The sequence below is a fragment of the Temnothorax curvispinosus genome, unplaced genomic scaffold (assembly GCF_003070985.1).
Source record: "Temnothorax curvispinosus isolate PA1 unplaced genomic scaffold, ASM307098v1 QBEX01004775.1, whole genome shotgun sequence".
Lineage (NCBI taxonomy): Eukaryota > Metazoa > Arthropoda > Insecta > Hymenoptera > Formicidae > Temnothorax > Temnothorax curvispinosus.
The window spans coordinates 141127-168092 of record NW_020214555.1 but is presented as its reverse complement, the minus strand read 5'-3'; the positions used below and the strand labels follow the sequence as shown (position 1 = coordinate 168092).

The following is a 26966-nucleotide window of genomic DNA, read 5'->3' as shown; positions in this document are numbered from 1 at the left end:
CCGCATCTTTTAATTAAATAAATAGCCCTTCAAACAATCAAACACGTATTTCGCAATTTTTCATAATTTTAAACTATTTCCGAAATATAGGGGATGAGGACTGACTTTACAAACACTATATATTGTGCTACGATGGCATCATTATGTCTTAAAAGATGTCTTCAAGACATCTTATGTCCTGATTTTGGACATACGGTGCTGTCTGGGACAATTATTTCATATTTTGCCTTTTTAAATAATATGCTATAATATGGACGACTTCATTTGAAATTTTTTAGTGTCTCAGGGAAACGGGAACGTAACTCCTCCTCCCTTGGAGGGATGTAACTCCTCCAATTTTCTTAAATGAGCTTCTCAAAATGATCGAACACATATTTCGCGATTTTTCATAATTTTGAACTATTTCCGAAATATATAGGGGATGAAGACTGACTTTATAGACACCCTGTATGTCAAAATACCCATAACATCAATAAGATAAAATTTCTTTATTTAACTTATCAAAATATATTTAAATCAGTTCTACGACCGCATTTTGATGTCATATTTTTGCTCTTTTTTCAAATTTCGTTTCTTTCAATTTCACAGATTTTTCACTATTTTTCTCGATTATAAAAAAAAAACCTAGACGTGATAGAACGAAACGGTTTACGAATTCGGATTCAGTGACCCAAAATCTATAAGAAATACCTAATAATTCATGGTTGCCTAGTCTCAGTTAATTTTTAAATAAATTTTTGTTGTAGTCCTGTGTAATCGTTAAAAACCGATTCAAATCTTGAAACAAAATAATTCCATCACGAGAGAAACGAATAAACGAATTGATGCGAATGCATTTTACGATCCAGTCAAATAATGCGCTTATATATTTTATGTTTTTTTCTTTATAGATGAGGCATTATTGATATGAATATATGTATATGTGACATTAACATCAATTGCGACTCTGCTCGTTTGCATTATGTTATTATTATCAGTCATGCTGTCCCATCGTGTAATCACAATAATATTTATATTACATCATCTGTAATCTCAACACTTAATAATACACTTTAACATTACATATATAACACCGCATCGTAACGTTGCAACATGTATTGTACATTCACGTATACACTCACAAATCTCGCTCTTAAAGATCTCGTTTGATAATTATAATTGACTATGTTGCCATACCCGCGAGTATGTTTTCAAGCGTCGACGAAAGGACAAAGCTTTTTATCATCTTCATCGTAGCACATTAAAAAGTCTACCGTTTCGCTGCCCTATTCTAACAAGATGTATTTTACAAGCGCATTTTCTCGTTCAGTTATCTCGCTCAAACACGATGATCTTATGAAATACGTTTAAGTCGCTGTCTTATTGATAAAAGCAAAGGATATCATAAATTATCTTTGAATCTTTATTTGTTACAATTAATCTTATCGACTGCATTCTATTTTGTTGCATTTGTTGCATCACTTTTGCTGGCTGCAAAATTCTATATACATAAAATACTCATGTGGAATTGTACTTACAGCGTGTTGCTGTTCATTCGTGCAATAGATCCTTTTATTCTTCGTACATTTAGTATTACCCTGTAACATTACACCGCATTCAACTTCGACTAGATATATTTCGTGCAAAACAAGTAAGGATGATTTTATGAAGTATCAAGATCTTATGTAATAAAGATCGTGATATCGAAATCAACGGGTGATATCGCAATCAACGGTATAAAAACGGACCGAGCGAGCGAGCGCGAACAAGCACGAACAATTAAACGACTTACCTTAATTTCGCCGGTACAGCGGCACCGTTCGCCTTCATTGATTTATTCATTCGCGCTTGCTCGTTCGGCTTGGATCCGTTAAAAAAAAAGAGATCGATTACGATATCCGTTCGAAATACCACGCTTGTCGCGCTTAATCTCGTCTTTTTCGGCGATCGCGACAGAAATCGTATTATTGTGACGATGCACCATTCACGCATCACACGACGCACACGACGCGCGATAAATGAACACATTGACCAAGCTTAATTTGTACCCTAGACATCCATTCGACAATAATCTTATATGCGCACATTGTTCGCATAATCTGCTATAGCTGTGCGAAAACAAGTGTCGCAAACGATCTGTGATCGATCTATATGATATGTAAGTTCGTGTAACTCGCATACGTGTGACAAAATTAAGCTGACTGGGATAAGAACAATAGCGCTGTCTTATTTTCTTTCTGTTTTAACAATAACGAACAAGGTTGCATTTTTGTGACTATTGATATACGAATTAATAATATCAATCTTTCCTGCATGCGTCTCTGGACTAGTATACTGTTTCATGTGAATAAAACGTCACTTAAAAGTAAACGTTGACGTAACATTTTCCAAGCAAATCGATCTCGAAGTTTAAAGTGTTCGGAAAAATTTAGAAAACTTAATTATAAATACCCAGACAGAGCACCATGTTCAAAATCGGGACAAGACATTTTTTAGACATATCATAAGACGTCTTAAAGATGTCTTAAGGATGTCTTAAAAATGTCTTATAAGTCTCGTGTCCCAATTTTAGACATGCTGTCTGGATATTTATTTCAAATTTAGAGAACTTTATTGTAAATATAGGTAGCCTAAAAAAAAGCGCGCTCCAAAAAAATAGACGCGAAACGCATCGTGTTTATTGTGTTACTCAGCGATTAATATATCGATCGTCGTCAGAGCGATGCAGGACAGTCGGACAGTGAGCTGCAAGCGTCAGATATGTGCTTGTTTGTGATGCGCCATCGACGTCGCCTTCCGATTGCCGTCGTCGTTGGAGCGACATTTCAGAACTCCGAATGAGGTCGTCGGGACAGCCAGTCGGCGATTGCTGAAATTTCGTGCACTCGATTCTTCAGGCCGCGTAACGCCGGGTAATTCTCCAAGGCGGTCGCACCGAAAATGTTCTCAAAGTTCTCTAACGCCACCGTGAACACGAAGTCCGCCCACGTGGTCTGCAAAGCAACGAGCAACTTATCATCGAGACGGAAAATTTTAATTTATCGCGATTCTAAAAGGAGCTGCCTTACTTGAAAGATACGCGACACTCGACATCTGAGCGTTCAAGCTCCTATATATGTCGTTCTATTCGACTTCAACGACGAGAGAACATCGAACAAATAAAAATACACGGCAAATAATATTCTATTTTCACTCATTTTATATTTCTCTACTCTCTAAATCTCATAGAGAGGTTTTACTACTAATATATTAGATTGCGATAGTTACTTCAAAAGAGAGAGTTGTCACTATTTGAGTAAATGTGGGCACTCATAAGGTAGGAGTAAATTTTTCACTCAAATCTTTAGAGCGGCTACTCTATCGGAGTGATACGACCTCTAAAGCTATAGTGAATCATATGGTTCACTAAGCTCGACTGACAAATCGCTCTAACAGAGTGAAAATTTTCAAAATTGTAAAGTGAATTGGAAAGACATAATTCACTCCTATGAACACTGATCTACTGCACTCGAAAAGAGTGCCCTTTCACTCAAATGGAGTGCGATTTCATTCCAATTTATTGAACGTAATTTTACTCTTAGAGTGGTGAATCACTCGAAGTGCACAGGCTCAATTTTCACTTTTCGTTACACTTGCATTTCACTCATTTCGAGTGATATTTCACTCTTTGACTTTTAGAGAGTAATTAAACAGACTCGTGTGAAGATCGTTACTGAGGCATTCTCTTTACCGTGGAACCGACCGCGTAACCACCGTTCTCGGCAACAGTCTGCTCGAACTTATTCAGGTAGAACGGTATTGTTTCCTTCAGGAGCTTCGCCTTCTTCTCCTCTTTCTTAAAATGATCTTCCTCCGTGCGATATTGAAAGATAACTGAAAGGCAAATTGTGCGCATGCTTTAGTGGCTCATCCCTATCGTGTAAGCTTACGTCAAAGTGACACATCGCGACATTAAAAGTGTTCGTCGTCGTACGCCCCGTGAATATCCGAATATTATCAAATGCTGTTTGTGACCGAATATATCAGGTTTCCCAAATCTCCGATACCGCGAACAATCCCGCAATCTAGAATGTCTCGTTATAGCGTCTAATATTGGAGTCGCGCGTATTATTACTCGCGGGGATTACACGCTGGCGGCGATCCAATTGCGCGCAACGCACCACCGTCACGTCAGATTTCGCGAGGAACGCTTTTCCGGGACTATAGCCGTCCGCTCGATTATGTTACGACCTCGGGAAGAGCCTGGAAATATAGGTCGCGCGAGATCGCGCGTGTCTTTCAGAGGAGCGAAAGCGGAACTACTTTCGCACCCATCACGGAGTTTTCCCGGAGATTTATGTTTAGCCTCGGTCGCGCCCGCGTCGCGCACTTTTCTCTCTATCTCGGGCAGCATCTTCGCTGAACCGTCTCATTTTCGATAGTACGATCTTCTACGTCTCTTTTCGAACTCGAGTTGCTCGAACATCATCGATCGCGGTTATCGACTGACGCTCGTGCGAACTTACTAAAAGTCCTTTGACGGGATTTGATTAAATTGCACGGCGACATCGAACGACATTCGAAAACTTTTGTCGCTGGGTGGTGGCAATCCTTCGGTATAACGGGAAATCGCGACCTGAAGGCGGATTCGCGGCCGAAAAGGAATATCGATTAGAGATGGAGAGGGTGGAGAGGGGCTGACGGCCCTAAGCGGCTTTCCGGAACCGTTATGGATTGCACCGGGCATATGTATCACTTACATTGTTTCAGGTCTCCCAAGGTATCGACCAGCACGTCGCACAGCATCGATTCCCATTCGTCCTTGCCCGCGAGATTATGCTCGCGGGCCAGGTAACGCGCCACGGCGTTGCTCTGCGCTATCGGCTTGCCGTCTATCTCCAGAACTGGCAGCATCCCGTAAGGCATCGCTGGGAACAAGAGAAAGCAATCGGCGGGTCGTGCTTAAGCGCGAGCTTAAGTGGCAGCGAAGGACTCGGAGCAATTTGTCTTCGCTCGAGTTAAAAATTAAAAATGTTGCTGCGTACGCAATATACCTCCGATTAATTTTAGGTTGTTACGTTGCACAATTATTTCGTGCTTTTAGTCGAGTATATTTGTTTTGTTATACTTGGAATATTTTATGTTAAATGTGAATTTAATTTTCAATTACAATTAAATTAGAATAAAATCTCCTGCGTTTTAACTAGGATTTGCGTTGCATTATTTTACATGTTGCGCTAACAAGTTATTTTATAACTCTATTTCTGGCACTTACACTTTTTAACCTCAGGCCAGCGGTCGTTGGAGATCCTCTCGTCGATATAATCGATGCCCGCATAGGCGAATATGTAGCGAATATGCTCGGCACGACCTCGTGCATTAAAGTAGATCAATTTGTACCTCGGCTGTTCCACAGCCATCTCTCTTACTTGCGATCTGAAAACTTCCGAAGGTGTCAGAAAAGTTACGACTTCAATTTCAAGCTAATTATCGCCGTTAAATTACTTTTAAGTCTTTTAACGCAGCAAGTAGTAATGGCTTCGATATGGTCAGACAGGGCTAACGTAACGAAATTCGTACAATAGAACAAGACGAGACATTTCGCTCAGCCAGCATTAATAAAAAGTATCGTAATTTCAGGGAATTTCAATTGTAATCATTCCTCGATATTGTTTCGTACTATCAGAGTCCCGCTCAAACAACCCCTTTTTTAATTTCGGCCGAAACCGAAACCAAAATCGAAACTTTTATAGGAATTCTAAGAAAGCCTACGCGTGCACATATATACTATACTTTTTCTTTATAAATATCATAATTCAATTATTAAAATAATAATTAGATACATTATCATACAATCCTATTATATTACAATTCTATTATTCCAATCTGTATAGCTGTATATTATATAATACTATCCATAACAGTATCACAATCATATTATTTCAATAATAATAAAATTTCTACACATAAAATAAAAATATTTTTTAAACAAGTTTGTGGAAAATCTGTGGAAAATACAGTGTTTCGGCTACATCGCCGAAACTGCCTTTCAATTTCGGCCAACACCGAAATCCAGGCACTCCGATTTGTAGCCGAAACTGGCCGAAACCGTAACTGAAATCAAATTTTCGGTCGGACTCTATCATACTATATTTAAAACTTTCATCTAAGCATTTGAAGTCTCGTAATTTCCCACAAAAACCCACAATAAAGATATAAATAATTCCTTGAAAGGCATGACAGTGTATTTTGTGTGCTCGCAGTATTGCACGCCTGATACCGCTGATTTTCGTTTCAACCTTTATCGCGCCCAAACGCTCTATCTTTGTGGGCGATCTACGTGGTAATTCACAGTATTGCCTATAGATCCCGGCCGTTTCCGTGAGGATACTATATATGATCTATCTGGAGTATCTTCACCGCGGGCGGTCGACTTGTTTCGGGGAATAAACGATAGGGTTGCGTGATTACGTGCGTGTGAACGGCGGGGTTTTATCAAATTTCGGGGATCGAGGGCTCGCCCGCCGGATTAGATAAGCCGCGGCAGAACTGGCAAACGCGAGCGTACTTCCTGTGAGTTTCCTCGGTGAAATCGCGGGATTTCGTGCGTCACGCGTATATGCATGTATACGTGTTTACATATGCCAATATGTGTGCACATCGGAGCATATTATGCGCGCGCGCGCGCCCTATCTATAAACGTTATTGACCTATCCTATGCGTATACATATGCACATTTATATTTTGCATGTCAACCACTTAATTGGCGTCCTCGTTACCACCTCCAAAGTTCGACGCACGGTCGATCTCGTTATTACCTACGTCGCGATAACCGCCGTATCATCGCCGTAATTATCGGTTCCGGTCCGCGAGTCCAAGTCCGGGCGGAATTACGTAATTTAACGGACGCGACACGATCCTAAGGTAACGCTACATAATTCATGTTACGCGTAAGTCGCCCTCGCGACTCAAGTGCTTAGTAAGTCGGCGATTTAGCGTGTTAACGAACTCGAAATGAGAAAACTTCGCAAGAATTTGCCGGTCACGCGCAGCGGTGGCGTATAATATACCTCTCCGCGCATGTATCTCCGCGGAGAGAGAGCTCTCCGCGGCGATAATTATTTGATAATTCGACTTTAATTATATCCATTTTTTTCTATCTCTCGCAGCGGAGAATTATTCCCTCTGATGAAATTGATTTCCGAACTGTTTGAGTGGAGAACCGCAAATAAGCGTTCTTGGGCGAAGTTCAAACTAGCCATCATCGTTATCGTGTAAAAGAACAAAATAATATTATTCAGCAAAGAGCGCGGGTATTCAATTAAAGTTGTTCCTTTCGACGGTGTGTTCTCTTACGGTTCGGAAATTGCCTCTAATCCGATTACTTCCGATCGCAGGAAAGGTCATTTTCATTCGAGAGGCAAAGCTTTCATTTCTCACGCGTGCAAATGTGCAAACGTGTAAGAAACGGCCTGTAGGAAATTACACGATACTCGCAATTAAACATCAAGGGCCACTAAATAAGAAACGCTAAATGTAGATCGCGAAGGAGGGCTTTGAGGAGAAAACTCCGTTTCCCGGGATTCGACCATTTAATTCTGTTTCTTTCTATACCTTTTCCCCGAAATAAACGGGCGTGACCCAATTTCGTGTCTCTCGACAATAACAACCCCCCGTGAGAGGGGAGTTTTTAAAGAATGGATCCATCTAATTAACGAGTAACACGGGCAACATAATTTACAGTTCCACGGAACTGGGGGATTTGTGCGTACAAACGATGCGTTTATTGATTATTGCTTGGATGGAATGCTCCATGCCCGACGGTTTCCACCCACCGATCGAGAGAAACACGTGACGAGCGACGTTGTTGCGCGAGGTGTGCAACGTGTCCATTGCAGAGAGCGGATACAATCTACCGCATTAATTCAATGGATGCAGGCGCGTTTGAACGTGCGCGAATCGAGTGGATGTAATCTCTCAGGGCGATTGAATCCTGCATTTATACCATTCGACTCCGTTCTCAATTAATATTTGCTCTTATTTTTTTTCTTTTCGCTTTCCGGAATTAGAATGAAGAATATTCAACTAGTTTCTGTTCTCCTGCCGAAGAAGGACATAATAAGAATCCCAGACAGCACGCATGTCCAAAACCGGGACGTAAGACGTCTTAAAGACATTTTTAAGACGTCTTTAAGATTTTGGATATGGTGTTGTCTGGGATGTCTGCGATAAAAATATTACTTTAGCAGCTGTTTCTCGTTATACAAGTGATGATGAGAAAGGACTCGCTTTCACTCTCCAAACCGCGGGCGTAAACTCCATCGAGATCCGACGATTTTCCCAACGACGCCTGTCCTGATTTGGCGTCTGAGATAGCCAGCGATTTAGCGCCGTAACATGTGCGAACAGACAGTTCGAGTCGAATGTCGGCGTAGGTCGCGCCGATAGCCGAACCCCGCTAACCATATTTGACGTAAAATCAATGGCCCGTATCTGCGAAAACATTAATTCGGCGCGTGGGCGGACAACTGGAATGGTATAAGGTATCGTACAAAGGCTGAAGGAGTATTAATGTTGACGTTGTGCCGACCCCCCGGCGGGATCGTCGCGTCGCCCCGCTTTTTCCGCGCGGGGGTTCGGGGTTCGGGGGTTCGTGCGCGGCGAAAGTTCGCCCCGGCGCGACGCGAATTCATTAGTCATGCCGGACCATTTCGACGCGGACGTTCGAGTTTCGGGTGAAAGCGAGATTATATGAAAAGCTCTCCGTGAAATTATCTCGACAGGAATATCGACCTGATACGGTGCCCTCCATCCTTCCCTTGGGCCGGCTTTATCTGGAAGACAGTCATTTAACGATCATATTCGCCAGAAAATCCGGCGAAAGAAAAATATGTCTACCTCAGAGTTTTCGCACCACCACACGACGTTCGAGATACACAACGTGATCTATATGTATATTGACACTCTCGCGAATCGAAACCTACTCGCGGTATTTTTCACCGTGTCATCTCGCCCGCGGCCTTGTAATCCTTTCAGTTTATTAAAAAGCGCGATATAATCATATAACAGTCGGTAAACGTGCGTCGGCTAAGACCGGATTGTTTGTATTCCGCGATCGCGTAATTTGTTCTTCTTCGGGCACGTATTATGGAACTTTTCGGAATGGATTCCGAGATCGGAATTACTCCGTTTTCCCTAGAAAACACAATAGAAATCTAGGAAATAATTAAACAATTCCGATTGGAATCCATTCCGTAAAAGTTCCATAATAAACGTGCCCTGATGACTCCTCGAGTATTTAGAGGTCGCGTCGTCTCTCCGCTTTCTCTCAGCTCCCGAGCGGAATGTTATTAATCTTCTTCTTGAAGTCACGCAATCTTTTCCCCCAAGAGAAAATAAATTTAAAGTTCGTTGAAGGATTTGTCATTAAATCAGTCGGAGTCGCTGGAACGCCTTTGTGCTCGTTGAACACACGTAGTTTCAGATTACTCCGGTATCGCGCAATATTAGTATCGTCGATAGCAATGAAAGTCCTCTCGCTGTCTACAATTCGCAATTTTCTCGGAGATACGGAAAGAATCATGTAAGTAGTAAAAAGTAACATTTCTTTTCCCAGATCCTCCGGTAATAATACTCGCGAAATACCTACATTTGTTCCCATTTTCGACGATCGTGATATATGTATCTGCGATATTCTCCCAAGACACAAAACGACGTTCGTATATTGCAATTCCTGCAGAAGTACTACTTTTGCGAGATACTTTGATACTCGGTCCTCTCAAGGAAGCACAATCTCCTCAATACGAAATTGTTAATCCATTGGCGAGACGCCAAATTCGATATCAGAAATATGACAAGGAGATAAAGCGAGAGAAAGTATATTCCGTGATACTCCTTTTCCACATTTATCACCTTGGCTACACAGCGAGCTTTTTATTATTCTCCAGATTGAAGTTTAAATTTCGAATATTTGAAACCAAAATTAACGCGTAAAAGAAAACTCTGTTGTTGCACGAGGATCGAACGTTTAACGTCAGGAAAAGATGGATTGAACGAAATAAGAGAAACTGCTCGACCGTATATGCACGTACATGCGAGAGGATTGTGAATAAACAATGAGATATGAATATGTATCGCGGGATTTTAGTTCTATCTGAAAATTTTATATTCCGTGCACGAAGGGACGCGAGAGCGGTGCGTGATAAATTTATATTAATCCATAAAGTTATTTAAATTAATTAGAATTAGAAACTATATAGATATAATTATGAATGTAATAAACTTATAGTTAAGAAAGATAACTATTATTTAACAATGTAAAAGTTAAATATTTACTTGCTAATATAAATGACATTTTGACATCTTCTACTCGCGTTAAACATTATATATTACGCGCCAAGCGAAGCATATGAAAATAAACTCACTAACAAATAACGAACTGCAATGTGACGAATTGTTTATATTATCGTGGTTTTCTTTTGGATTTTAGGTGCGGTGAGGTATAAATAGGCGCCGCGCGAGAATTACGTTGAATCACTCGGTCGTCGCGTTGAACGAATTTCAAACTCACTCCGGCGCTCTCGTACGATCCCGCTACCACCCCGAGTATAAGGTGCACTCGTGCGCCGAACACGGGACCGCGACTGAGCCGTCGTACCGGAATCCTGCGCGGCAGAGGACCACCGGTTTCCTTCGGCACCACTTGCGCTCTGCTTCGTGCTTGGGCACTACTGCGAGTTTCAGGTTCCGACGAGCACGATGCGCAACCTCAGAAAATTTATACCACCCGCCAGATTCTCCACCCCCTTTGCGAGCTGCACAGGCCGGGGGTGGCCTGGAAACTCCGGCCATCCTTGGACTCCTCGACTGGATGATTTTTACGGTGGAAATCTCGCTCGTGGAAATTGTTCGCGCAGAAAAAGGCGTCGGTGGAATCAAAATCGATGCGTTTGACGACTCTTGTCGGATCGCAGGTAAATGCTTCCGAGGTGGTCGCGCGATAACGGATCCCTGCTTCTACTTTTAGTGAAATTTTTAGCTTTATAGTCAGACGTGCTGGCCAGAATTGCGGCATAATGTAGCAGGAATAGTGCCAAAGGATTCGCAAATTGGGTTCGCCAGACAGAGATATGATGTTACCTTGAGCGCGCGCCGAAGAAAGTGAAGACGTAGAAATAAATTACGCGCTAGCGTATCTCCATATCTTATATAACGTTTACATTGAATAATAAAATGTTGTATGACTTTAACGTCAATATTGTGAAATATCATTAATTGCTCCGCGCGGTTGATTTGTAAAGTAATCTTTTTTCGCAGCGAATTTTCATATAATCTCAGACGCGCGCGCCAACACACACACGCGCGCGCGCACGCACACACATGCACACACATGTAAATAGTCACGTGAACAGGCGACTGTACATACGTCAAATGTTATGTCGTGCTTGGGTCAGTTAATTGGTCAGACCAAGCTAGTTAGTTTCATTACGTTATCTCCATCTTCGTGAGTTTCACACAATAGACGCCTCTTCCAATATCGGGGTCACTAGGTTTGCTCGCGTAGCTTAAATCCTCTTTATCGTAATGTTTACTGTTATCACAGTCAAGACAAAAAAAAGATTCCAATGTCGAGAAATTGAGGAAATTTTTCAGCAGATTTTCGAGCAAATTACGAATGACACACATTCAAACCGCGGCGCACAAAAATATTACATCTTTACGACAAAGCGATAAGGTAAAATATCTAAGATTCTCATAAGTTAATCAAATGCTTTGAAAATTTGGAAAATCATTTAGATATATCGCACAAAAATATTGTCAAAACTTAAAAAATTTCAATTTTAAGTTAAATCGATAAAAAGTGTGCCTAAGGTGTTCCCTACATGTTATAATATATACTCTCCAAAAGTCAAAGAGTGAAATATTACTCAAAACGAGCAAGTGTAACGAGTAACGAAAAGTGAAAGTTGAGCCTGTGCACTTCGAGTGATTCGCCATTCTAAGGCCGGTATTTATAGTCGATTCTTATTTTATGATCGTCTTAAGTAATGTCTTAAGATGATAATTCGGCTCTGTGATTTGGTTTATGACATCTTAAGATTGTATTTAAGACGGTCTTAAATATAAGATCTGATTATATGAATACTGACCTAAGAAAGAGTATAAAATTGCGCTCCATTTGAGTGAAAGAGCACTTTTTTCGAGTGGCAGTAGATTAGTGTCTATAGAAGTGAATTATGTCACTCTCAGTTTTGAGAGGAAAATTTCACTCTGTTAGAGTCATTTATCAGTCGATCTTTAATGAATCATGATTCACTATAGCTTTAGAGTGAGATCATATCATTCCGGTAAAGTAGCCGCTCTAAAAGAAAAATTCATTCCTACCTCATGAGTTCCCGCATTTACTCAAATTAGAGTAATAACATTCTCTTTTGGAGTAACTATAGCAATCACTCTAATATATTAGCGGCGAAACTACTCTAGATTTAGAGAGTATAATATAATCACACAAGTCTATGCGAAATCTGCTGCACGAGGCAGAAGCATCGTTATTCTTTTTAAACCGGTTATATTGCAGTTTCTGGATGAATAGTGTTATAAGTAAATTGACAAGTAATTTACAGCGGATCTTTTTAAAAACAGTATAAGTTTTATTATAACAAAATATCGTAATTGTAATTACGTTAGATATCTCGTAATTTTTAAAAATTGAACTAAATCTGTGTTTTCTCTCTCCTGAAAATTGTGTATTTTTTATTTGTCACAGTATTCTTCTCGGGATGCAATATGTTATCGCATACATAGAGATTTACCTCTTGCATTTTTTGTAAAATAAAAGCAATTTTGCGATTTTACTTTGTGATAAAATCTGAAAAAAAATCCGTTTTCACTTTGTTGAAGTCTCTTTCTAATTTAAATATCCAAAGAAAATCCGAGGATCGTTAATTTGGGAAAATATCAGAGGCAGAGGAAAAATTAAAGGGGAAAGTCAGATAGAACCGACGTAGAATTGGTGCGTTACTTCTCTCGCGGCGGATTACGTAAATCCGACGTTTCTACAGAAGAATAACTGGGGGCATCGTTAATGGGTCGCGGTAAAGTGGCAAAGAATTGCCGGCCGTGAGTGCCGCGCGTGCCCTGATGAATTCCGGCAGGGCCTCTAAAACGCGTTCCACCCAGCTCGCTCGCGAGTATTTTGTTATCGTGGCGAACGCGAATTAAATGACAGTTTAGTGCAAGGCTAGCCGGTGATGAGCGAAGCTGACAACAGTGGGGCTCTCGTCCGCACGTTCTCCACGGCCGAAGACGACGCTGTCTTGAAAGCACGGACGTATCTTGACGTAAGTGTATCGACGATCGATCAGCTGTCTGAAGAAAATCAGTGCGATTCTATTTTCTTCGCGTTCGCGCGACCGCGTATCCCGGTGAGACTTTTTCCTCCTGAAACGCAGATTTACGACGTGCGATAAGGAAGTAAGCGTGCTAGTGACTCGAGAAAATGTATATTTAGCACGCGGATGATGTATCGGGGAAAAGCTCCGTCTTTATTTTCACGATAAACCCCACGACGAATTTGGGGCTTATCATCCCTTAGCAATTAAGCCTCGAATATCATGCAAGATACAGTGAGATTTGCTTGAATTTAATTAAAACGGACAATAGTTCCCGTCATTCGGTCACATTTTAGAATCTTTGCCCGTTTATAAAGCGTAACGTTTTGCGCCAGGTATTATTCTCGAATGGATCTGACGCGCGCGGCTCGTTGAAAACGCGTGCAAATTGCAATTTCACGGGACATCCGTCACCGTGACAACCGAGCGGTATTTTTCTTGTTTTTTCCTCGCGCGGAACTGTTTCACATCTCGCACTCGCGACAATAACAAATTAAATTACTGTTTGTACAAATCATCAATATGGTATCTTCGAGATGTATAATTTATCGATTTTTTTGTCGTGTATTTTTAATTAAGGTATTTTTAATTAATTAAGAACGCAAAAAACCTTTGAAAATCAAAGGTTTCGTTTACTATCGATTGGAATGACAAATTAGATAGAAAAGACTAATTATTTCCTTCTAACTGAATTTTGACGTGGGCGCGCTTACTTGCACGCGCGTATGTGTGGCTTATAATTTTCCATTCCTCAATTCTCGTTGTTGTATTCTTAATCACTGCTTTATCAGGACGTGCTTAAGGCACAGGCTTAATTAAAATCTTTATGACTGCGCATTTTTGTCGACAATTCTTGCGTGTGATATGATGCATTTTTGTAATAAACGCGCGATAACATCCTAAGCGCCAGTCATAATTTCTTCCCGCCACTTAGCACTTGTGTATTTAAGCTCTTACATCTCGCTATTTATAGAAAATAAGGAAATGTACGATACAATAAAACCACTAATCACTTAATCCAAATAAAACGCGATATTAGTGGATGCTTACGCCACTTACATACTCTCTAAATCTCATAGATTGGTTTCGCTACTAATATATTAGAGTGATTGCGATAGTCACTCCAAAAGAGAGAGTCACTCTAATTTGAGTAAATACGGGTACTCATAAGGTAGGAGTGAATTTTTCACTCAAATTTTAAGATTAGAGCGGTTACTCTACCGGAGCTTTAGAGTGATACGATTTCACTCTAAAGCTATAATCACAATTTACTAAAGATCGACTGATAAGTGACTCTAACAGAATGAAATTTTCCACTCAAAATTAGTAGAGTGATATAATTTACTCCTACGAACACACCGATCTACTGCACTCGAAAAGAATGCCCTTTTACTCAAATGGAGTACGATTTCACTCCAACTAATAGAGTGCAATTTTACCCTTTCTTAAAGAGGCGAATCACTCGAAGTGCACAGGGTTAATTTTCACTTTTCGTTACACTTGCATTTCACTCGTTTTGAGTGATATTTCACTCTTCCACTTTTAGAGAGTAACATTTCGCATTTACATGCGCACAGTAATATTCATGTCCGTATAAATTGAAATGAGTTTTTTGAAAAACTTGGAAACTTTTTGACTAAACTATATGCATCATCGTTTCTTGTGACATTTACGTACAAATTGTCGAGATATCGAAGTTAATAAAATACTTTCGAAGCCTGACGTCATTACGTTCGTTGAACAAAACTTACGATCGTGGCGAAATAGAGTGAGATTAATTGCAATCGGCACGTAAAGTGCGACGAAGAGTATGAAGATCATAATCATTCTAGAAAATTCGCTAAACTACGTCGTTCCAATAACTAGAACAGTATTATAGTTAAAGAAGATTTTTTAATATATCCGGGAATTATTAAGATGCCGTTTGATACACGAGTGTTCGTTTAATTAAAACAGCATAATTTTGAAATTATAAACCATGATACGCTTCAGATGTGACTCGGAATTTTCTCGTGGAATAATTTTGGAAACCGGGTAGAGATTTTCCCTCCCCCTTTCCGCGTCTCAGCATCTTGCGTATTTCACCGGTCGATCGGGACGGGAAGTGGACGGAGGAGGGTGAAGGGTAAGTAGGATAAATTGAGAAGATTAATCGCAATCTCCACGTAGCTCGGGTTGCACCATTGTCCGACGAACGCTCGTGCCTCGTCCTCCCTCCTGAACTTCTGAAACTGGGTTGCATAACGGTTCGAAACGGCCGAGAGCTATACGTGTCACGCCAGCTAGTTAGCCTGGAATCGCAGCCTCGGCAGCATCGAAATGCAGGCGTTTATCTGTCGATTCTGCCGGAGAAAATATGCGCCTTAATCGGATTCGCGCCGCGTTCTCGCGCGCTTACGCCGCGGTCGGCGCGGAGGAACGCCCGTTGCCCGCGCATGGCGCGAGAGAGCGACGTGTATCATCAAGCGCGCTCTCGGGACATCACGCTGAAGAATTCATCGTGTGAATGCCACTTGATTTCCTCCCTCATTCGATTTTCATTCGGCTGCCTGAGTCCCTGAACCCGCGCGCGAATCACGGCCGTTGCAGCTAACTTCGAAATACGATCAGTCCAATCTCGTCAGATTAGTCGAACGAATATCGTCAGTTTCTTCCTGTATTCTTCTCTTTTCTCTTCCGTCTCTTCTACAGATCTCACGTCTCGCGAGTTCGGAAAAAGAAGATATAATGTAAATAGAATAAATCCGGTTTCCGCGCCTCGCATTTCGTCAGAAATTCTCGCAACTTTCGCTACGTTAATTTCGCTTGCGAGAAACGCCGTTTGTTTACGGGAAGATGATGTTGCTCCGGCGATTAATTTTCGTCAGCGGAACATTTTGTATAAACATTTTGCTATCGCTAGCAAACTGCTCCGAGCGCCGGAGCATCCGTTGCCGCATTCATATTCACGTCGTCGTCGTCGTCGTCGTCGTCATCATCGTCGTTGTAGTCGTCGTCCGTCGGGAGAAACTCGTGCTAAATTATAATGGATTAACGGGATGGAGATCGACGATGTGTGTAGTTACCGGCGTTAATGAGCGACACGATTAAAACTTCGCTGAGCACGATACAATTCTGCCATCCTCCCGTCAAACGCTGTCTGCCACCCTTTAACTACCCCGAAAACGTCGTTGATGCGTAATTAAGCTGAGCTCTATAGCTCAGCGAGGACCGTTCTCTCATCGACCGTATCGTTGCCTCCGTCTATATCATTCCGGATATATTCTCTTCTCTTTCCGTGAAGCAGAAATTTTCAACACTTACACTTGATTATAAAACACTGAAAAAAATATTTCTTAGTTTATATACAAAAATTGGAGTAATTATATTAATGGAATTCTTATTACGTTGCGTTGTTGTGTAAATGTATTTACCGAATACATTAATATTATTTTCTAACATGAATCAAATTAAAACTGAGCAACCATTAAAAAGTTAAGCGAGCAAAATATGAAGCTGAAGACTTCGTTGATTTTTACTGGAAAAAATTCTATAATCTTTTTGTATTCGACTAATCTGTTTTGTGCTCCGCGATAAAATTACAAGTACTTTTGTTTCATAAACTACGCGCTTGTAACAATTGACAATAAAAATGTTTATCAAAATGTTGGGACAATTTTAGATTCAAACGTATTCACGCATCGCTGGGTTACGAAGTATCTGTGCGGTCTCGATATTTGTATTCGTGCCATCTCCATATTTTACAGAAACGCTCGATAAACGCCCGAGAGGAGGACTGCGGTGCAAACAAAGCTGCTACTCTCAATCGGATCTCTTTTTATCATATCGCGATCGTGCGAACATTTATTATCTATTTATTCGGTGAGACGTCAACTACAAGAGATGTGCGAATCAAGGATTCTTGATGTCGAATCGAATCGAATCGAGTCGACAAAATTTCATTCGAATCGAAGCGAATCAAATACTTTCAAATTGAATCAAAATATAATTTTTAATTAACAATATAATTATTATTAGATTGAATTTTAATACGCAGATAACAAGAGAATATTTTAATGTGGAAAAATAATTTTAATTATATAATATAATATATATTCTTTTTAAAGTAAAAAACATTTAAATGCTTAATATGAAACTAATAAAATATACTTTATTTAATGTTGCAATAACTGAAATAATTAGGCAAAAAATTATAGATAAATTATTAAAATACTCTTATGTAATATCAATATCCAATAACATTATCCAATTACATATACAAGGTGTTTCGGCGACAGGTGGATAGGAAGATTAGAAAGAGGCGGGCCTGGTGCCTGGCCAGCGCGTTTGCCGGATTTGACGTGCCTTGATTTTTTCTTATAGAGGCATGTTAAAAGTTTAGTGTACACGACCCCTGTCGATATCCAAAATGAGCTCATCGACGGGATAATGAATGCATGTTATGTGATTCGCAATACTCCTGGAATTTTCCAGAAAGTGCATCAATGCACCGTAGATGCAATATGCTTGTATTGAGATTGCAGGTGGCCATTTTAAACATTTGTTGTAATAAAATAAAGAAAATAAAATTAAAAACCATATGATTTCTTTTAAATTCTAATCTAACCATACAGAAATCAAACAGTGTTCAACAAGGCTAAAAACGACGCTTAGCGCCTTAAGGAGACGTCGCCGGATACGGATTACTTAACAAAAATTGTTCAATTTACCAAGATCTAACACCCCTTTAAGTTTATCGCAAATGTTCGGAAGCATTTTGTATAAAAATTAAAATAAAATAATATAGTTTATTTTATCAAGAGACACGGTAGTGTCTCGCGCCAAGTACACGGATAGCACGAGATCGTCGTGTATCTTTACGCGAGCCGACGAGTTGCACAAGTACCCGAGATTTTGAGATCTCAATAACGAGTGAATGGATTAAGTTCTAAGTAGGCTCAATTGATAGCTTGGAATCGGTTTATATAGGAAAAGTGTTTTTTTTCCTCTACGTGCCTTACGAGCGGAGATATTACGATGCAAAGTCCGAAATGTAAATATTTCGTTTAAGATACGTTATCAATACTCATAGCTTATACGATTTTTTTTACATATATTCAAACTTTTACTTATAATTTGATAGAGTCACAGGGCATGAAAAAATTAGAAATAAACTTTTGACTATTTAGCCGCTTAGTGAACGGTTATAATACTGAATGCACTCACTGAATGCACCTATTAACATAATCGTACTTTTGCTTATTAACGGGAAATATAATTTTATAAAATTGACAATGTGTATCCCTAACAGCAATAATGTCATATATATCTATAGAATATACTAAGGATGCACTTAATATACTGAGAACATCCTTAATTATAATATCTTACACTTTATGATATTCTCTGAACATTCTCAGAATATACATTTGCTGTTAGAGATGATTCGTATTCTATCTATCTAGATTCAAATTTTTGAATAGTTTGGATTCGAATAATAGAAATTCGAATTCGAATAGTTTGCACATCTCTAGTGTCGACGGTTTGGAGCATGTTCGGTAAACGCGAATAAAAAAATTCGTGCCAGAGGCCCGAAATCAGGCAACGGAAATTCGTGAATATCGCCTTGAACGGATCTACTCGCTTATCGGCTGTACTATTAAAATCGATCGTCCCGACATTCATTTATAGCCTCTCTGGAGGCTATAAACGATTCGATTCCGAGAGCGGAGACGATCGTTCGATTTCCGCCCGGCGACGTCGGCCACTCGGTGGCAAATTAAAAAGCGCTTAAACTTACTTTAGAGCGGTGTCGGACGATCGTCCACTTGGCGGAACGATCGATTGCCGTCTATCGCTTAAATTGACGTCAATCTTTAGACACCGTCTATGAAGCTTTCGTTCCGCATTTAAATATAGCGACCTTTGCGCTACCTTCGACATTCGAACACGTGAATTGCACGCGCAAAAATGATTCGCGCAAATCGTTCCGAATAAGGACAGCTGTCGTGCCGTTGACAGAGGATGCGATACAATTGTCAGGACCGGTCAGGACTGTTGGCCGGGGAAGAAGACACCGCGATGCAAAACCGCGATAATGCACGCGCGGTTGACAGTCACCGAGAGATATTCGCGACGCGGACGGAAATAAAGTTATTTCACGCATCGATAATTATGCGGCAAACCAAGCGTGATCGGCGCGATTTGCCCCCGTTACATTTTTATCGCGTAATTAACGATGAAGAATAAATAACACTTTCTCATTGTATTTGGGTTCGGCCAACGATCCTAGACATTGATCCTAGGCATTGATACATGAGCTTTGAGATTCAACATTAATTCCAATCGGCTATGTATTGGTGGCGACAATATTTCTGTCTTTAAGGTGATGCTGGAGCAGTCGTCTATATAACTGACAAAATTACCATTTTCTATGTTATCGACTATTATATATGTCCTTGTATACAAGGATATATAGACAAGGATAGCACCTACATTGCACGCACACATACGCACGAATCGTCATAGATACTGTACTCTTATATTAGAATCTTCTAATCTCGATTTGAAGGGTTCATCGATGTTTTTCTTGTTATGCAATTCAGGGAAACTCGTTTTCACGTCCGCATCAATGGTATATCTTTTATATGAAGCACATCTTGTGATGAGTTGACAGCGATTGCTGTAACTCGAGATGCCATATCAGGATAAAGGTAGATAAGGAAATCTGTAATTTCGTAATTTTTTCTCGTTTTTTATATAAAATAGGAATTTCCCTGAATCATTTATGTATCCCAGCCGGAATGCTAGCGTCTTTTCGACGTCTATAGATGTCGAATCGACATCTATAAGATGTCAATTCGACGTCTATAGACGTCGGCGTTCCGGCTGGGATGTACTGCAATTATGGAGCAGCATTTTTAATTCTGTCAAATTAATACGACGCTACATGAGTAAAAAGAAAATGATAAATTTATCGGTAAAACAGACGACTCCAGCATCCTCTTAATGAAGCCATACGTGCTACACGCAATCGTACGTGACGAAACATGACGAAATCAAATACAATGACTTGCTTTAAGCAAAATTGTGGTTATTAGCGTTATCACGCATATCATCGATCGCGATATGTGCAAACTTGAACACGTTCGTTAACGAGTATTCATGAAAAATGTATAATATAATAGCAATTTCTCGATAACATCTTTATTAATGCCGTTTTTATTACTCGCTACTCATTATCTTGTTTGCTTTGTTAGGAATGATACGTTTATGATATCGTAGAAAAGTATGTTTGCATTCTACTAAGAGGAAAAGAAAGCGATCTCACATAACTACGATATTCACTGTTAATGTGCATCATTATTTCTATATTTCCACGGTTTTGGAGAAGTAGTAATAATCGCGAGAAAAAAAAGTCGAACCTCTTTTCCCCGTTTCTTCATGAGGAATCGTAAAATTGGAATACTTGATATTAGTTACCGTGGTGATATTATACAACGTTATTTTCTTAGAAGATTATATAAAGTTACAGGATACTAATTATTCGCCTCAGAATTTTAATCAGTTTCGCGCTGCTATTCGAGATGTGAGGAGACTTATATCGCATTAAACGTTTCTACGCATCAATAAAATTAACGAAATTGTTAATCCACGAGATTGAGCTCTCGAGTAAGCTACCTGGACTGAATAAGGCTTAATTAATTTATTTTGTTTTTTCAAAACTGTATTTATGGAAATATTGAAGTACACTAAGTGAGAATAAAATTTTTATTTCAATCAATAACAAAAATAAAATATGTCCTTCGCATAGAATAATTATAAAAAAACAAAAAAAAATGTTTTTGAGACTCTTACTAGGCCTTATTGTATGATTTTGTATATAATAAAATCAATCAAAAATAAATTGGTAATAACAAAGTAATTAAACATTATTTTCTATATCATTAAAATAATTATTAATTACAAGAAAGGAGGTTTACTCTACTCTTAAATATCACAATTATCTATAGCTTAAATTTGGTAATCATTTTTGGAAATATCTAGCTATCTGGGCCCAATTGTTCTTAGCACATTTTTTTACTTTTTTCTTCTTATTGTTAATTTTGGCCATAAATATCACCTGCAACAAAAAAGATATTTTGTAAAGTGACATACTTCTAGTAAAGCCCAATGGCCCAAAGCCCATAAAAGTGGGTCTTATTTGATGAATGCGTAATTCCAAAAAAGAAATATACAGAATGTTCCAGGTCAGGTCAATAAAATTTTCCAGAATCTTATAGGAAATTGAATTTAGAACAAAAATGTTCCTATATAAACAAAAGTTTGGAAACACTTTGTTAAAAAATTATAGCTAATGAACTTCGAAAAATTACGTTTTCTTTGATGATTTTTATAAATAATCCTTAAAAATCCTTTATTCATTTGAAAAAAGTAACGAAATAAATTTGATGAGTAATTAAATAACAAACTAAATTAATTTTATTTAAGTCTGATAAGGCATTCAAAAGAAAATAAGTTCAAAACAATGAAAAAAGTAGACACGTGAAAAAACCACCTTTTAATGATCTTTGTGTAAACACTACATTCGTAGCGTTTGCTTTAGTGTAACAATTAATAGCTTTTTAGTGTAACAATTAATAGTTATTTATACTTTTAAAAATAATAAAAAAATATGATTTTTTGAAGTTTATTAGCGTTTAACTTTTTAACTAAACGTTTCCGGACCTATATTTATAGAAGCTTTTTTATTCCAAATTCAATGTCCTTTAAGACCCTGAAGGCTTATTGACCCCTGACCTGGAAAATTCTGTATATTCAAAAAAAATCTATATATGAATTTGTTATTTTCTACAGCGAGGAAGTTGAATAATATTATAATATCTCTATATATGTAAAAATGAATGTATATATGTTTGTCCAGTATGCAAATCTACAGTTTTCAAATTAGAGCGACCAAATTTGGTATACTATCTCATGATACTCTAACTTAGACCGTAGACGTATTTTGAGACCGCAGCATTACCGATTTTTTGGGAAATCGGTTCCAAAATTTTTCTAATGTTTGTCTGTCTGTCTGTCTGACTGCGAACTATTCACTCATTAATGGACCGATTTTCTGTAAACCGGTGCCAAAATTTGTCTAATTTTTTCAGGAATGGTGTCGATGGGTTTAATTTTTTATTAATGGACCGATTTTTTTGAAGCCGGTGCCCAATTTTTTTTAATTTTTCAGATCGCAAAATACTCTTTCATCTTAAAAACGGGCCCAAAATTTATTTTATTTTTTGGGGATGGCCACGATTGGTTTCATTTTTCACGAAAATGATTTTTTCAGAAACCGGTTCCAAAATTTTTCTGTCTGTCTGACCGCGAACTACTCAATACATTAATGGATCGATTTTCTGGAAACCGGTGCCAAAATTTGTCTAATTTTTCGGAAATGGTGTCAATGAAGAGTAAATAAATATAAGAAAATAAAAATAAAAATAAAAAGAAGGCTCTCATATAAAATTATCTAAAAAAGGTCTCTTTTTCAAAAAAAATTTTTTTTCGGGTAAATATTACTATTCGAGGAAAAAACATCGTCTACTGTCTAATAAATTAGCCCGTGCAGGGTTTTGGGAAAGGGTCGAAGCGAGGGGAAAATGTCTGCTGGGAAAGAATATTTATTATCATCAGTTGCGTTTAGAATTTGATGATCAATTTAATTTGTGATATTATTATTTTATCACAGTTTTTAAATTAGAACAACTAAATTTGGTATACCATCTCATGATACTCTAACTTAGACCGTAGAGGGTTTTGGGAAGGGGTCTGAGTCCGGAGACAAGGGGCCTCCATACAAAATTGTCTGAAAAAGGTCTCTTTAAAAAAAAAACTTTTTTGGGAGTAAATATTACTATACTATTCGAGGAAAAGAAGGAAGAGTTGTTGAGCCCGCGCGAAGCGCGGGCGAAAAAGCTAGTGTTGTAATAAATTATAAAATAAAGTACATTTAACAAACTATTTGAAATATTAATTACGATCCATGCAGCGTGGATTTTTATAAAAACGCGGCACGCACACCCACATCGTCGCAACCCACAGTTTTTGTCGCATTAAACAAATATGTCGGTTGCAGGTTTTAATTCCTTTTGCTTCTCTTCACCGGTCCCTATGACAGATCTTTTAAACATATATATTCAAGGCTTAAAGCACGTTTTTAACCGGTAATTTCAAAAGTGGGTTTTATTCAAGTACTTTGCTCCAAAATTTTCAGAAAATCCACCATATATTTGTGCAACTGTTTTCGCAAGCTTACACATTCGATTTATACCCGGTCGGATTCACCGATTGTGTGTTCCCTGAATTGACTGAAGCTCTCGGTGGCACGTGAAACGAAATAAATAAAGACGATCTTCTCGAATGTCTCTTGCACGACTCGGGTACATTATCGCGTCAGGTTCTCCAGATCGATATCGCTGATTGAGCCGAGCCGAGTTTCCGTGAGTTTCGGTGATCATGCGAAGATCCAGAAAGCATTTCTCGGACATGAGAGATGGAAACGAGTCGAGCATCCGCGTAACGTGGCTTTTGTGTGTCGGCAAAAAACGGCCCAATCTCGGCTGCCGAGGCCATGATTTTTCCGCGGCCTGATTTCTCTCGTGGCATCCCCCAAGCGTCCTATTCGTCGTTTGCCCCCTTCGTCCGATTGAAAATATAGCGACGGAAGAGAAAAAATTGGGGCAAGATAATCGATCGGACGGCCGGAGATACATACATGCGTCACGTGCCCCGATATGTTTTCATTTTGCGGGGGATACCTACTGACGTCGGAAATACAACGCCGATGTCGAAACGCAAGATTATTGTCGAGGGTACAGTAACCGTTACGTAGATAAATAAGCGCTTTCGAAATTATTGTTATTATTGTAGTTATCGTGCTTGTTATATTAAGTCATTGTTGTACCAGCAGGGACGTCAATTTCAATCGACGAACGTCATTAATTCCAATTGAACGTTTGCACGGATGTTATCGTCCTTGTCGCGCGTGTAGCTGCTAAAGTAGGCAATATAAATCCTTTGCAACGCGGTTTATAATCCGTCCGAGCCGCACCGCCGGATCTCTCTCTTTTCTACTAAATTCCTCGTTAAGGCTGTCAGAGATTCGCAAAAGTGGACAGTTAATTTCCACGAATGTCTCTTCTACATTTCGCGGAGAGATCCGCGCTTTAAACGAAAGCGCCCGGGCGGAACGAAGCGAGACACGGTGGAGCAGCGATTCGCAGTCGCGTCATTTTGTGCATGCATGTTGTGTCAAGACGACGCGCGATCGAGAGAAAAGATTCGATTAGCCGTGAATAATCGCCAAGATACATCTGTATCTCGAATCGTAACGTCGCGAGGTGTAACGCGACCGATTTATCTCGGATTTTTCGCGCCTCGCGGGTGTGTCTATGGCTTAGACGCATGACTAGGCAACTATTACGTGAATTGCGAATAAATAAATGTGAATTTATGAATATGCGAATTAATATATACGAAAGCGCGGAGGTGTGTCCGCGGCAACCAGTCTATAACTCGCTGCACGTGACAGGCCCGGCTCTCTTTTTTTTGCTCCATATTACGTCTGCTACATCTATCAGTTTCATCGGCTCTGTTGGATGACCAGTTCTATTTATCAGTTTTATCGTATCCATCAGTTCGTTACGCAATAGTCGATAGGAAAATTACGAAGATTCGATCATTTTAAATCGGTGAGAAGTTTGTATCTGTTTCTTGTTCTCGCCGGATTTTTTCCGGCTTTAATACAGAAACTGGGTACAAAAGTTATAGTTATACTTGTATATATACTAAATATACAAAAGCATATACTTGCATATACCGAAGTTATTGTTATACTTCGGCATATACTAAAATTAGAACAAAGTATAGATAAGAGTAGCACTACCTCTGCGCAAGAATGATCCCTAATAGCATTAATATTTTGTACATCTTAGAATATACTAAGAATGTCAATATACTGAGAACATCCTTATAAATATCTTATACTTTATGATATCCTCTGAACATTCTCAGAATATACATTTACTGTTAGGGACACGGAAAATCGTGAAGCATTTCCCACAAAAGATGTTAAAACAGTTATTATAATCAACCTAATACTGACCAAGACAATAAAAAAGGAAACAATTCTTAGAGTATTTTCGTTGAGTGAGAACGCATGATGTGTTCAAATGAAATTCGCGTAGACTCGAGAGGAACGTTTTTTTCCCGCGTATGTGTCGATCGATTCGCGATTCCTGAAACAACCGGCCTTTCCGCGTCCCGACGGAGAAGCCGGAGTTGTTGTCGCGATTTTTATCAAAAGTCGCCTATGACGCAGATGCATCGTGATTTTTGCTTAGGCGTACGCGGCGGCGGAAAACGCACAATTTGCGGTTTGCTCGTTGGAGGGGAGCAAAAAAATACATCTATACGAAACGGACGCGGTGCGCGGAGGATCGCGGATCGACGTCTCTTACTTTAATGACAAAACTGCGTTGCGATTTCTCTCTTCTGTTATTATTAACACGTTGATTGCCAAGTACGAGTTAATTCGTATTTGGCGATTTTGCCTAGGACGCCACATATACGAGTTAACTCATACTGGCCTGACTTGCAATTAAATCGCAGTTACGAAGAGATTCGTATTAGGAAATAAAATTGACAGTGAGCTTCTGAGATAAGAATGAAAACTTAATTATATAGTGTCAAAAAACGGAAAATATAACTTTTCCCAAATATAGCTTGGCAACGTTAATTTGAATTGACGGACAGCGTCGCATGCGGAGCAAAATTTCCGCGACGATAAATCTCGCGGTATTGCGATATTTATTGTCGGTACCTATTGGTACCTTTTGGCGCGAATCTCCGTGTAACGTGTCGGATTAACGATTTCTGTATTCAGGGCGTCCGCGTCATTTGTCGCAACCCGCGAGGGTCTTTATCTCCTTATCCTGACTTCGCGGATTTGACGCTTCCTCAATATCGAGGAAAGCCTTGAGGAAAGCTTTATTTGTGAACGACGAAGTTTCTCGAGCCTTCCTGCATGCATTCGTTAGATGATTTAGCTAGCGTCAAAGCGAAACCGCAACCTTTCGCAACCGTCTCGGGGAAACAAACTTCCTCCTCACGAAGAGAATCTTCTTCCTCGTGGAAGTTACGCATCAGCCGGCGAACACTCGTAAGAGCTATCGATCGGGTGTTTACCTGACGAACTGACGCCGGGCTGCCGTTTCACGATTTCGATTCACTCCTCGCGTTCTCACCATGAATCACGTTTCCGCGATACACGAGATTCTTGCCCTTGACAGGCCGCTTAATGAATTATTGATGATGCATTTGAATTCATTTGAATGCGATGGCACGAAATTGCCCAGAAATCCTCGACTTTGCGACAAAATGACGGCATCCCGATTGGCAAAATGAGACCATACTTAAAAGTTCGGTTTGCGCGTGAAAGAAAAAAAGAGAAATATATATACATATTTTTCTATTTGGTTTTCTATGCATTTTCACATCCATATATCTTGATACAATCGACGAAGAAATAGAACTAAACCAAGATGTGTGTGTGTGTGTGTGTGTGTGTGTGTGTGTGTGTGTGTGTGTGTG

General features: G+C 39.5%; 2 protein-coding genes across 8 annotated transcripts in view; one reads left to right on the top strand and one right to left on the bottom strand.

The window, feature by feature from the left end:
• Window positions 1-949: 949 nt before the first annotated feature.
• On the bottom strand, window positions 950-10663 carry LOC112454010 (glutathione S-transferase-like). Of its 7 annotated transcripts, none has more exons than XM_025015144.1 (5): window positions 10383-10663; window positions 5234-5394; window positions 4719-4886; window positions 3710-3852; window positions 950-2972 (listed from the first exon to the last, which is right to left on the bottom strand). In XM_025015144.1, the coding sequence occupies exons 2-5, from the start codon at window positions 5376-5378 to the stop codon at window positions 2805-2807; spliced, it is 624 nt and encodes a 207-aa protein (XP_024870912.1). In that variant the 5' UTR covers window positions 5379-5394; window positions 10383-10663; the 3' UTR covers window positions 950-2804. The 7 variants fall into 7 exon arrangements, with proteins under 7 accessions (XP_024870912.1, XP_024870913.1, XP_024870909.1 ...); XM_025015145.1 differs by having other exon boundaries at window positions 10387-10663; XM_025015141.1 differs by having other exon boundaries at window positions 5234-5401; window positions 10383-10662.
• A 2532-nt stretch (window positions 10664-13195) lies between these two features.
• The window catches only part of LOC112454008 (carcinine transporter-like), a 38045-nt gene continuing 24274 nt past the window's right edge, over window positions 13196-26966 (top strand). The window contains exon 1 of the mRNA XM_025015138.1: window positions 13196-13298. The gene's annotated coding sequence lies outside the window, so the exon portion shown is untranslated. The remainder of the gene's footprint in view (window positions 13299-26966) is intronic.

Excerpts from the sequence above, each read along its gene's own strand:
- LOC112454010 (XM_025015139.1), bottom strand. Across the intron at positions 4,887-5,233 it reads CTGGCCTGAGGTTAAAAAGT|CGATGCCTTACGGGATGCTG; the intron begins GTAAGTGCCAGA and ends TCTTGTTCCCAG. Across the intron at positions 2,973-3,709 it reads GTTACGCGGTCGGTTCCACG|ACCACGTGGGCGGACTTCGT; the intron begins GTAAAGAGAATG and ends GTTGCTTTGCAG.